At 44.1% G+C, this 13801-nt stretch overlaps 1 protein-coding gene across 1 annotated transcript in view; it reads right to left on the bottom strand.

Annotated features, from left to right (window-relative positions):
- ITSN1 (intersectin 1) overlaps positions 1–13801 on the bottom strand; it is a 191023-nt gene that overhangs the window by 71929 nt on the left and 105293 nt on the right. The window contains 2 exon segments of the mRNA XM_021070946.1: positions 1137–1296; positions 4916–5163. Coding sequence (XP_020926605.1) covers positions 1137–1296; positions 4916–5163 — 408 coding nt within the window.

The following is a 13801-nucleotide window of genomic DNA, read 5'->3' as shown; positions in this document are numbered from 1 at the left end:
ATATCACCTCCACACCCATGTGCTCGGACCCACGTTCAATCTGGTTTCCCAGATCAGAAACCATCCCTGACACCCGACTGCCTGCCAGATGGGCAAATTTCTCTCTTTGATTTGATGGATTATTTATAGAAATTTCTCTCCTTTATTGTGTTAAGTAGAATTTTTTTTTTTTTTTTTTTTTTGGCCTTTTAGGGCCTCACTCATGGCATATGGAAGTTCTCAGGCTAGGGGTCAGATTGGTGCTGAGGCTGCTGGCCTACATCACAGCAATGTGGGATCCAAACCTTGACTGCAACGTACACCACAGCTCACGGCAACACCAGCTCCTTAACACACTGAGCAAGGCCAGGGATTGAACCTCCATCCTCATGGTTCCTAGTCGGATTTGTTTCCGCCGAGCCACAACAGGAACTCCAAGTAGAAGTATTTACTCAGAATCGCCACCTTCACCTTTTCAGAAATTATTTTCTTAGTAAGGCATTTAAGAGCCTCACATTAATCTGTAATCCGTCTAGGAGTTCTTGCGGTGGCACAGTGTGTTAAGAATCCGACTGCAGCAGCTCGGGTCAATGCAGAGGCCAGTTCGATCTCCAGCCTGGTGCAGTGGGCTAAAGGATCTGCCACTGCCATAATATGCCGCGGATTCAATCCCTGGCTGGGGAACTTCCATATGCTGCAGGTGCAATCACAAAATTAAAAAAAAAAACAAACTACTTTTAAAAAATTCTGTCATTGGTCTATCTTTTCTGATAAATAGGCAATGGTCTAGCCAAATGGATTGATCCATGATTTTCCTGAAACACACTCTGATCTCCTACTAAAGTCTCCCTTCGAAGTATTTTCTGTCTGACACGGCAGCCCTGTTCGTTTCCTAGTAAAATGATGTTCAAATGCCATGTTGCCAGGGAAGCCTCCCTGACCAACCCAGAGAGTTTACCCTGCTCTGAGCTGTCCTCACTCCCCACGTATCTGGGGCTCCTTGGCAGCCTCTCCTGGGACAGCTGGAGCCGGCACTGCCAGTGGCCCAGATACACAGGACGAGGCTCCCTCCGAAATGACAGCATCTACAAGCACTTGCAGAATCCGTCCATCCCAAACAGCACGCTGGGTCCTCCCGCTCCCTCGGATGTTCTTACCTGGCCTAAGACAGGAGATGGAGAGGAGCCGGTGGCCGTGGCTGGAGTGAAGGCCGATCTCTGCCTTAACTGCCCGGCGCTAGGGACGGTGAGGGAGGGTTGGGCTGCCCACGCGTCCCAGTTGTCGGTTTCTGGTTTCTCATTCGTGCTGCTGTGCCACCTGGAAGGAAAGGCACGCCACCATGAGCAGCAAGGACTTCCCCGTGTCCACAGTAAACACAAACCAGTACACCATATGGGGCTTTCTAAGTACAAGAACAAGAGGGGAGGAGTTCCTGTTGAGGCACAAGGGGATTAGTGGCAGCTCTGGAGTGCTGAGACACAGGTTTGATCCCTGGCCCAGCCCGGTGGGTTAGGGATCCGAAGGGTTGCTGCAGCTGTAGCAGACGGCGCAACTGCAGCTTGGATCTGATCCCATCCCTGGGCCCAGGAACTCCGTATGCTGTGGGGTGACCAAAAAAGAACAACATAACCAACAAAAAAACAAAACCCCCAAAACAACAGGAAAGGGAGGAAAAGAATACTGGACTTGAGTTTGAGTCTATGTCGCACATTAGCAATGGACCTCAGGCAAATTCATTTCCTCTGAATCCTGATTTCCACATTGACAAAGTGGGAACATTCTGCCACCCTGGTTCGTTGTGAGGGTCACGTGAAACAGTGCATAGGGAAATACTCTGTAACTCAAAAAGGCCAGAGAAACATCCTCACCAGGCCCTTTATCTTCATTGGCAATAACAATGCTGGCTCAGCAAAAAAAGAATTCTCACACCATGTGTGAGAAGGTGCCGGTTTGGCAGCTGGCGCTTGGTCATACCTTTTCTCTGTCCCATCATCACACAGCAAGCACCAGGTACTCTTAGAGCAACTGGTTGTCCTGATCACTGAAACAGCTTTACTTTTGTGATTTTTATAAAGTAAACACATTTGTATGAGTACAGATTTTCTTTCTTTCTTTTCTTTCTTTCTTTCTTTCTTCCTTCCTTCCTTCCTTTTCTCTCTCTCTCTCTTTTCTAGGGCCACAGCTGTGGCATATGGAGGTTTCCAGGCTAGGGGTCAAATCGCAGCTGTAGCCGCTGGCCTACACCACAGCCACGGCAACATGGGATCTGAGCTGCATCTGTGACGCACACCACAGCTCACAGCAACGCCAGATCCTTAACCCACTAAGCGAGGCCAGGGATCGAACCTGCAACCTCATGGTTCCTAGTCGGATTTGTTTCCGCTGCACCACGATGGGAACTCCTGAGTACAGATTTAAATGTAATTTATCGTTCTACATCTATATAAGACATAAACAAATTTGAAAATCAAGGTATTTCCAGGAGCTTCCTGGTGGTGCAGGGCTTAAGGATCCAGCGCTGCCACCGAAGTGGCTTAGGTTGCAGCTGTGGCTTGGGTTTGACACCTGGCTTGGGACCTTCCACATGCCATAAGGGCAGCCAAAAAAAAATTTTTTTTTCCTTTGTTAGCCAGCCTATCCTGATTCAGAGTTTGGAAAATAAGATGCCCATAATTATAGCAGGAAAGCTGCAGACCACACATTTATTGAGCAAAAGCGTCACACTGGTTGGATCCACAGCAAAACAAAATCCCGGAAAACATGGTATTTGCCTTCTATTTTAGCCTAAGCTGTAGTTTAAAAAGTCAGAACTTTTTAATCAAGATCAAGAGAGGAAATACAAACTACTATACACAAAGTAGATAAGCAACAAGGATCTACTGTGCAGCACAGGGAACTATATTCAGTATCTTATAATAACCTATAATGGATAATAATCTGAGAAAAAATATATACATCTAACGGAATCACTTTGCCGTACCCGTAAAATTAACAACGTATTGTAAACCAACAACACTTCAATTAAAAAAAAAAAATCAGAGTTCCCTTGTGGTTCAGCGGGTTAAGGATCCAGCACTGTCACTGCTGTGGCATGGGTCTGATCCCTGGCCTGGGAACTTCTGCATGCCAGGGATGCAGGGGGGCGGGCGGGAGATCAAGAGAGGAGAATTTCAACTTGGTTTCAGTCATGCTAACAGAAGACTACTTTTAAGCAGAAATTAGATAGACAGGACCTTCTTTAGCGCTTTCAACCTTTTACATGAAAATAGAAGTTTGAAAAACTTGCCATTCCTCATATCCTTCCCTCCACTTCCTCCTGCCCTTGGGCATAACACAGCTGGCTCTCTGTCCTCTACTTGATCCACCTGCTCTTTTGCCAGCATTATGCCTTCACTCCTTCCTTCAATTTTTGTTTCTTGTGAAAGATGCTTAGACTTGAAAAAAAAAAAAAACAAAACTGAAAACACTTCTAACCTCACTTTTATTTGAAGGCCAGCATGAAACATATTTAGACAATTGCACACCTAGATCAGTCCTAGAGCTGGAAATGTGGACACTGGCTTCATCTATCATTTCAAAACTCTCCTTACGGGCTGTTTTTAATGCCATGTCCTGATGACAAAGGCACAGCATTAAAATGGCCAAGAGCACACATCCATCCACTCTGTGGTACCTCTGTACAGGCCTGATGAAAGAGGAAAGCTTTGGAGGAAACAGCTTTCTATCTTACTCAAAACCACATGACTGAATTCAACTTCTGTTTCTGCCCAGCAAAAAAAAAAAAGAAAAAAATGCTATTTACATGCAGGAAATGACTCTGAATATTTGCTGATGTGGGTGTTAAGCAGATTATTAGGAAACTGTATTTCTCCACTTCTTCCGCAAGAATGAAAGATACAGGAGTTCCCATCATGGCACAGTGGTTAACAAATCCGACTAGGAACCATGAGGTTGCAGGTTCAATCCTTGGCCTTGCTCAGTGGGTTAAGGATCCGGTGTTGCTGTGAGCTGTGATGTAGGTTGTACACAAGGCTCAGATCCTGTGGTGTTGTTGCTGTGGCTGTGGCATAGGCCAACGGCTACAGCTCCAATTAGACCCCTAGCCTGGGAACCTCCATATGCCGAGGGAGCGGCCCTAGAAAAAGGTAAAAAGACAAAAAAAAAAAAAAAAAAAAAAAAAAAAAGATACAGAAAAATTACTGAATGAAACGAGGTCCGAGGTTTCATTTTATCTCAGGGCAGATCATTGTTGAGCAACAATATAATTCACTCCAGCTCAGAGAATGTGATCCACAATTTGCCAGAAGACCAGTCAGAGACAGTGGCCATGAAAATTATGCAGAGGTCCAACCCACTATAACACTTAAGGACCCATGGCCTATCGGTTAAGAATCTGGCATTGTCACTGCTATGGCTGGGTCACTGCTGTGGTGAGGGTTTGATCCTTGGCCCAGGAACTTCCACAGGCCATGGGTGGGGCCAAAAAACAATCAAACCTGGAGTTTCTGTTGTAGCTCAGTGGGTTAAGAACCCAACATAGTGTCCATGAGGCTGAGGATTCGATCCCTGGCCTCGATCAATGGGTTAAGGATTTGGCAGTGCTGCAGGCTGTTGTGTAGGTCACCGATGCAGTCAGAACCGGTGTGGCTGTGGCTGTGACAGAGGCCGGCAGCTGCAGTTCCGACTGGACCCCTAGCCTGGGAACTTTCATGTGCCACAGGTGGGGCTGTAAAAAGAAACAAACAAACAAAAACCCTTAAAAGATCACTAAGTTGGGATTTCAAAAATAACCAGAAATAGCATTCTATAACCGAATCACTATGCTGTACAGCAGAAATTAACACAATACTGTATATCAACTACACATCAATTAAATTAAAAAAATATATAATATCCATATTAAAAAAACGAAAGCAAGAAAGCATTCTACACATACGTGGAGCTGAAGTCAGCCCAGTTGTTAGGGGTCGTGGAAGGCTCTGCAGAGGTCACGGCCGATGAGGTGGGGGTCTCGCGTACAGCCAGTTTGGGTGCAGGGGTGGAGGTGGTGTCAGACACTGGTTTGACGGGGCCAGGAACCTCATTTTCTGGGATTTTCTCTGCATAGTTTGCAGGGAACCATCCTGTCTTTCCTTTTAATTCTCCGCCAAGCCACCCCGGTTCTCCAGTTTGGCTTTCATCCACCTGCACAAAAGTCACAAAGTTTAATTTCAGTGGAACTAAATCAACCCCTAAAGACACCAAACAATCAGAACAAAACCCCCATCTGTGACCCGTCACACTAAGACACAGCACAGACAGTTCTTCACCTTATTCTCGGTCTAAGCGTCTGGAAAAATGGTCTCTAAATATCAACTCTGAAGAAGTAGTAGATGCTGTAATTCAAGTCCCCACTCTTTGTGCTTGCGTAGCTGTTTTATTTTTTCCTCTCTCTAATGGCAATTAAGAAGTGCTTGGAGTCCTAATAAGGCCCACAGTTTAAATTTTTAGAGCTCTTTTGAATTTAGAGCAATTTGGAAAGTGATCTGACAGATTTCACTACTTAAGAAGTCATAAAAAGTTTTAAAATAATTTGATTTAGATTTATTAAAACTGAAAGCAAAGGGTACAATCAATGCAAATTTGGCATTCTATAACTACGCAGTATTTACTCAGCATCAGGGCAAGAAAGATAGAAACTGCAGCCTTAGATTAGAAAGTTTCTATAGCAAGTAAAGCTGGGTGCTGCCATTAGCCATTGAAAAGCTCCACAGAGGAGTTCCCTTGTGGTACAGTGGGTTAAGGGTCCAGCAGCTCTGGTTGCTGCTGTGCTGTGGGTTCAAGCCCTGGCTCAAGAACTTGCATATGCTGCAGGCACAAGAGATGAAAAATACAATTCCACAGACACATGATGAGAAAATTAAGGAAGTAATTCTTTAGAGTGACAATTAGTTTTATTAAAGTCCTATGGTTTTCTTCTGTGTAAACTTTAATATTTATAAAACTGTACATGGGAATATATAATTCTGCTGTTTAAAAAATTTCACTGAGATTTATTATAACTCTGCTTTTAATGTTTGCATTTTCTTTTAATTCTGGCTCAAAAATATTAGTCAAAATCACCAGAATGAATCTACTTTTCTTGATAAGTTACCCCCACTATTTAAGAGCAACAGGATATCAATTTGAAGGCAGTATCATTTACTATTAGAAAATTGGAGTTCCTGTTGTGGCACAGTGGAAACGAATCCAACTAGTATCCATGAGGATGTGGGTTTGATCCCTGGCCTCACTCAGTGGGTCAGGGATCCGGCATTGCCGTTGGCTGCAGTGTAGGTAGCAGACGTGGCTCAGATCCCATGTTACTGCGGATGTGGCGTAGGGCGGCAGCTGTAGCTCCAATTCGACCCCTAGTCTGGGAAACTCCATTTGCCGTGGGTGTGGCCCTAAAAAGCAAAAAAAAAAAAAAAAAAAAAGAAAGAAAGAAAGAAAGAAAATTATTTTCATTACAGTTAGTCAAATAAGGTTTTGTCAGAGAACGTATCGTATTTTTATCCTGCAATATACGGCCTAAGGTGGAAATCCATTGAACCAACCTCACTGGACCTTAATATTGCTTTCTTGAAATCACAGAAACAAGTAGGTACAGTCTTTTTTTTTTTTTTTTCCTTCTTTTCTTTTGTCTTTTTTTTTTGTCATTTCTTGGGCCGCTCTTGGGGCATATGGAGTTTCCCAGGCTAGGGGTCGAATCGGAGCTGTAGCCACTGGCCTACGCCAGAGCCACAGCAACTCCGGATCAGAGCTGTGTCTGCAGCCTACACCACAGCTCCTGGCAACGCCGGATCGTTAACCCACTGAGCAAGGCTAGGGATCAAACCCGCAACCTCATGGTTCCTAGTCGGATTCATTAACCACTGAGCCACGACGGGAACTCCAGGTACAGTCTTAATGATTTTGGAAAACGTGGCAAAAACACTAGTTTTCTAGTCCATTCAAAAATTCATTTAAAAAAAAAAAGCAAGGAACTCAGTGTAGAATAAAGCAGTATAATGTTTATTATCTTATTTGAATTTTTTTTTTTTTTTAATGCCTAGGGCATGAGTAGAGAAAGTAGAATTCAGGCCTTACTGCTTATTCTACACGTTATTCGTAGAGTATTCAGTACGGAGGAGAGCGGCCTTGCTGCTCCACCTTGGGGAACCCTTAAGGCCACGGATAAAAGCAATTGCTAAAGCTAAGAATTCTGCAAAAAGGAGTTCCCCCAAGATAAAGCACAACACTGCCTCTAAAGTTTCTATTTGTGGCTCTCCTGTTCCGCCCTTCTCGCTGACGCTTGTATCAACGTGAGCACGTGGGCCACTTCTCATTCAGTTCCCCAGATGGTTTTCTTCTTTCTTTCCTTTTTCTGGGCAGCTTCAACTGTTTCTGAAGAGGAGGATTTAAGATGACACGTCTTCTACTTGGATCTTGTTTTTGCCAAACGGCCAGATGCCTTTCCTTTCACGTTTCTATGTATTGGTGACATTTCAACATGTTTTACCTTTGGAGCTGCTTTGCACTGGAAATACAGCTGTTTCTGGGCCAGGGCTTCCCCACCTTTTCAGCAAGTTCCACAGCCAGGTCCCCCTCCACGTGTCCCCGGACCCAGAGGATGTCAGCAGTGAGAGAGGAGTTTGAGCCAGACACACAAGCACTTTGCTTCAAGATTGCAAAGTATAATAATCAAGAGGAGGGGTTACAATTACACTCTCTCAGTTTTCATTCTTTCTTAAATTTTTTAATTTTAGGGCCACACTTGCAGCCTATGGAAGTTCGCAGGCTAGGGGTCGAATCAGAGCTGTAGCTGCCGGCCTACACCACAGCCACAGCAACACCAGATCCTTGAGCCACTGAGCGAGGCCAGGGATCGAACCTGAATCCTCATGGATGCTAGTCAGGTTCATTACCGCTGAGCCACAACAGAAGCCCCACCTCAGTTTTAACTTAATACCACATCTACGATGCATTAGCTTGTTGACTTTGGGCAAGTTAATCTCCTGGCTTGGCTTCTTCACCTATAAAATGGGGGATAATAACAGCACCTGTCTTATCATAGTGGTTGTGAGCAGTGATAAATATTTAGAACGCTGCCTGGCATTTAAGACAGGTTTAATGATAAGGTTTTTGTCTGTTTGCTTTTTTTGCTTGCATGTTTCCACATATGGAAGTCCCTTGGGCCAGGGATCGAATCCAAGCCACAACTGTGACCCACGCACAGCACAGTGGCAGCAATGCTGGATCCTTAACCTATTGTGCAGGGCTGGGGACTGAACCAGCAACCTTACAGAGACAAGCTGGCTCATTAGCCCACTGTGCCACAGCGGGAACTCCATGACAAGGTTTTCTAAAGCCATCTCTCCTGCTGTCTAGATTGGACTCTACTGCGATTCCTGATCTGAAAACCTGGCCTCTACGTGACCCTCATTTTAGGTTATCAGAGATGTCTGGTTCTCTACAGGGAGTTCCCTGCCTAGGACCCTAGGTGCTCTGGGTGGATTATCCTGCCTTCCTTTAAGGGCTAGAATGTGATGTCTGACCATAGCCTATCTGAAATTCCTACTGGCCTGTCCTAGTTGGACCTCCTTGACTGTCAGCTGCTTTATGTCATTATGACTGTCAGCTGCTTTATGTCCTGTGACCGACTGCCATCCCCTAGAGACACAGGGGTCTTATCTGGCTAAGCAGACTTTTGGTTGACATCTGGAATTGAATCTGAAGGCCTAAGGAAATGTCCCACCCGACAGGCAGGTCTAGCTCACACCCTAGTTAACCCACACCCAGCCCCGGCCCCTGATAGGACAGAAAGCAGGCTTCACCACTGAAAGGGGCTTGTGTGACTCAGGAAGGGGAGCGGGTGCCAGTCAGCCTCTAATCCTACAAACAAGAGTTTCAGCCACCCTTCAGGGCAATAGTGGAATCTGTATTTCACTTTTTAAAACAAAATTATTTTGGCATTTACTTCCTAGCTCAGTGGTTAATGAACCCGACTAGGATCCACGAGGCTGTGGGTTCAATCCCTGGCCTTGCTCAGTGGGCTAAGGATCCAGTGTTTTTTGTTTTTGTTTTGTCTTTTTGCCTTTTCTAGGGCCGCTCCCACAGCATATGGGGGTTCCCAGGCTAGGGGTCTAATCAGAGCTGTAGCTGCCAGCCTATGCCAGAGTCACAGCAACGCCAGATCTGAGCCTCGTCTGCAACCTACACCACAGCTCATGGCAATGCCGGATCCTTAACCCATTGAGAAAGGCCAGGGATTGAACCTGCAACCTCATGGTTCCTAGTCAGTTTTGTTAACCACTGAGCCACGACAGGAACTCCTAAGGATCCAGTGTTGCTGTGAGCTGTGGTGTAGGTCACAGATGCAGCTCATATCTGGCATTGCTGTGGCTGTGGCGTGGGCCAGCAGCTACAGCTTCAATTCAACCCCTAGCCTGGGAACTTCCATATGCCGCAAGGGTGGCCCTAAAAAGCAAAAATAAATAAATAAAATAAAATACATTTTTTGGCCATGCCCATGGCACGTGGAAGTTCCTGGGCCAGGGATCCAGCTGGCACCACAGCAATGACCAAAGCCACAGTGACAACGCTGGATCTTCAACCCGCTGCACCACCAGGGAACTCTAGTATTTCACTTTTAGCCAGGGAGATTCAGGAGTCAACTTGAATAAACAGGAGTTTCCGCTATGGTGCAACAGATTAAGGATCTGGCATAGTCTCTATAGTAGCTCAGGTTGCTGCTGAGGCTTGGGTTTGATTCCCAGCCCGAGAACTTCCTTGCATTGAAAGTGCAGTGGAAAAAAACAAACAAACAAAAAAACAACTTGAATGAGCAATAGTCTCAATTAGTTTGATTTATTCTTATAGGAATCCATTAATTTTAATGAGTGATTAAATTTTAAGGTTCAGAGGATATAATAAAAATTCACTCTCAACACTAAATTACGGAGTTTCCATCACTGCTCAGCAGGTTACAAACCCAACTAGTATCCTATTCAGGTTTGATCCCTGGCCTTGTTCATTGGGTTAAGGATCTGAGCTTTGGTGTAGGTCACAGATGTGGCTCAGATCCCCCTACTGCTGTGGCTGTGGTGTAGGCTGGCAGCAGCAGGTCGGGTCAATCCCTAGCCTGAGAACTTCCATATGCTACAGGTGCAGCCCTAAAAGAAAAAAACCAACAACAACAACAACAAAAAAAAACCCCAAAAAACAAACAAAACCCCAAACCCCACTAAATTAAATGAACCACTTAGAAAAAGCACAAAGGGTGCCATAAGAAAATGATAAATATTTCTTTCTGGATTTGAAAAACTTTACTCGAAATGCCAATCCATTGTGGAGAAACACCAGATTAGGAGAGAGGGATTCCCATGGTGGCTCAGTGGAAATGAACCCAACTAGTATCCATGAGGATTCGGGTTCGATCCCCGGCCCCACTCAGAGGGTTAAGGATCGAGCATTGCCAAGAGCTGTGGTGTAGGTTGCAGATGAGGCTCAGACCTGGTGTGGCTGTGGCAGAGGCTGGCAGCTGCAGCTCTGATTCAACCCCTAGTCGTCAAACTTCTATAAGCCTGGTGTGTGGCTCGAATACAGAGAAAAAACAAACAAACAAACAAACAAACAAAAAGATTAGGAGCAAATAAGCAAAGCCAGGAGGCACACAAACTTCCTTGTCATGTCAATTAAGATGCTTCCATTCAGAAGTCTTCCCTAAGTACATCAGTTTACTCTGATTCCTTTCCTCTTTTATTTATTTAAATTTTTTTTTTTTTTTGTCTTTTTAGGGTCACCCCCGTGGCATATGGAAGTTCCCAGGCTAGGGATCAAATCTGAGCTGCAGCCATCAGTCTATGCCACAGCCACATCAGATTTGAGCCGTGTCTGTGACCTACACCACAGCTCACGGCAATGCCGGATCGTTGACCCAATGAGTGAGGCCAGGGATTGAACCTGCATCTTCATGGAAGCTAGTCCGATTCATTTCCTCTGAGCCACAATAAGAACTCCTAAAAATTTTATTTGGCTACACCCATGGCATGCAGAAGTTCCTGGGCCAGGGTTCGACCCAGAGTCATGGCAGTAACAATGTTGGATCTTTAACTGGCTGAGCCACCAGGGAACTCCCCCCTTTTCTCTTTTCAAATTCCTAGCAGAGTTAGTGAGCATTCATTGGGAACATCACTATACATTGCCCTTTTCCTGTGTTTCTATTTTTCTTTTTCTTTTTTTTTTGGCTGCACCCGCAGCATGCAGAAATTTTGGAGCCAGGGATCAAACTGGAGCCATAGCAATGACAATGCCAAATCCTTAACCGCTAGGCCACCAGCAACTCCCTCCCTATTTTTCTAAAATGATTTTAAACACACAGCTGGCACACAGTATCTTATATTTCTTTGTATTATCAACATCATTTAGAACAGGACCGTTTATAAAATACCACTTTCGTTTTTGTTAATCATGAAAAAATATTTCTGGTGAAAACTGGGCTGAGAATCAAGCTTTTTTCAAAAGCAAAATATTTTTTAGAGCCTCCCTCCAAGACTGACTACATTAAAACAGGAAATGCTGCTGGACTCCTAAAACCTAAGAGCTATAGTTAGCTATTTTTCAAAGAAGTTTGAGAAATCCGAGACTCTGCTGATTACCGTGCCCACAAAACTAAGTGAACTCCTGATTAGTCAACCAGCACAGGCTGGGAGGCATGTTCGAGTGCATATTTTTCATGAGCATGTTTCTTAACTTCATGAAATAAAAAAAAAAAAAAAATTATTATTACATATCAGTTTCCTCTTTTTTGGATACTGATTAACATCACAAAGATAATATACTTGAATTCCATTTGGGGTGTTTTTCTTTTCTTTTCTTTTTCCTTTTCTTTTCTTTTTAGGGCAGCACCCACAGCATATGGAAATTCCCAGGCTGTGCCACAGCCACAGGAACATTGATCCCCAACCCACTAAGAGGGGCCAGGGATCGAACCTGCATCCTCATGGGTACCAGTCAGATTTGTTTCCACTGTGCCACAATGGGAACTGCATGGAGGGTGTCGTGTTGCCTTCTGTGGTATAAAATGAAGACACCATCGCTGTCCCTTCAGCAAGAGAATACAGTACCCCTAGTAGCAGTGTCCCTTTGTTCCATACTCGGGATGTCTGAGATAAAACAAATATTCTTCCAGGCCTGGGTAGACATTCTTGTTATACTTGTCAAAGCTGGATTTACTTTAAGTGTTGTATTAAAAATTACAAATGTGGAAACTCTGGTAAGTATGAAAATGGAAGTACATAACATTAAGCATGAAAGCCCCCTTCTCTACTCCCCAGAGGTAACTACTGTTAAGTTTGATGCCTACATTGTGAAACTGTGAACTATATACATATAACCATTCACATACACACCCATATGGTTTTTAGTTAATCAGATATAATTATACTCTACATATTGTTTCTGCTGTTTTAATGGGGTTTATCTGTATATGCAGATCTATATAATTTTTATTTTATTTATTTTTTTTTGTCTTTTTGCCATTTCTTGGGCCGCTCCCGTGGCATATGCGATGTTTCCAGGCTAGGGGTCCAATCGGAGCTGTAGCCGCCGGCCTACGCCAGAGCCACAGCAACTCGGGATCCGAGCTGCGTCTGCGACCTACACCACAGCTCATGGCAACGCCGGATCGTTAACCCACTGAGCAAGGCCAGGGATCGAACCCGCAACCTCATGGTTCCTAGTCGGATTCGTTAACCACTGCGCCACAACGGGAACTCCCGATCTATATAATTTTTAAAAACATCTTTATTACATTTTTTGTTTAGCTATACCATGAATGATTTAAACCGGTTTCTTCCTGGTGGATATGGGACTGTTTCTTTTCTGCTTTTACCAACCATGCTGCAGTGAACATCCATTTACACATGTATTTGTGCATGTGCCAAAAACAGCCTAGAGAAGGGAGAATAACAGAATTCCATGATCAAGGGGAATGAGAACTTTCCATCTGAATAGGTATGGTCAAACGGCCTTCCAAATGGCTTGGCAAATTGAAACAACCATGCTGACAATGAATGTTACACCCACTTCCGTCCACTCCCGACAACACTGGATTTTATCAAACTTTGAAATTTGCTCAGCTGAGAAATGAAAAACACTATCTCATTATTTAAATTTGTATTTCTCTCTCTCTCTTTTTTTTTTTTTTTTTTTTTGCTTTTTAGGGCTGCACTCATGGCACATGGAAGTTCCCGGGCTAGGGATGGAATTGGAGCTGCAGTCGTCAGCCTAAGCCACAGCCACAGCAATGCCAGAATCGAGCCACGTCTGGGACCTACGCCACAGCTCGTGGCAATGCCGGATCCTTATCCTCCTGAGCGAGGCCAGGGATCGAACCCACATCTTTATGGATACCAGTCAGGTTTGTTACCACTGAGCCCACAACAGGCACTCCTAAATTTGTATCTTTCTGATCACCAAAGAAAGAAGCATATTTTTGTGTATCTTAAAAATCATTTACTTTTCATCATCTGTGAATCTCTCTTTACATCCTCAGGGAACTGTTAAAAGTTGTGGGTTTCTTTTATGTTAACTTTTCAGAGCTTTGCTAACATGGAGAGTGAACTGTGTATCTTACGTATCTTGTGATCTACGGGATTTAATTTTAGTACTGTCAAATCTGTCCATTTTTGGCTTCTGGTATTAACTCAGAATGGTATTTCTTAGCCAGAAAATTATTCCAACATCCTCCTTAAAATTTTTTTAGGAGTTTTATCCTTTAAGTTTAACCTACGTGGAACTTATTTTTGACATTGACCTGAGA

Source organism: Sus scrofa, chromosome 13 (genome assembly GCF_000003025.6).
Source record: "Sus scrofa isolate TJ Tabasco breed Duroc chromosome 13, Sscrofa11.1, whole genome shotgun sequence".
NCBI classification, from domain to species: domain Eukaryota; kingdom Metazoa; phylum Chordata; class Mammalia; order Artiodactyla; family Suidae; genus Sus; species Sus scrofa.
The sequence above is the reverse complement of the archived record's forward strand: the minus strand, read 5'-3'. Positions and strand labels throughout refer to the sequence as shown.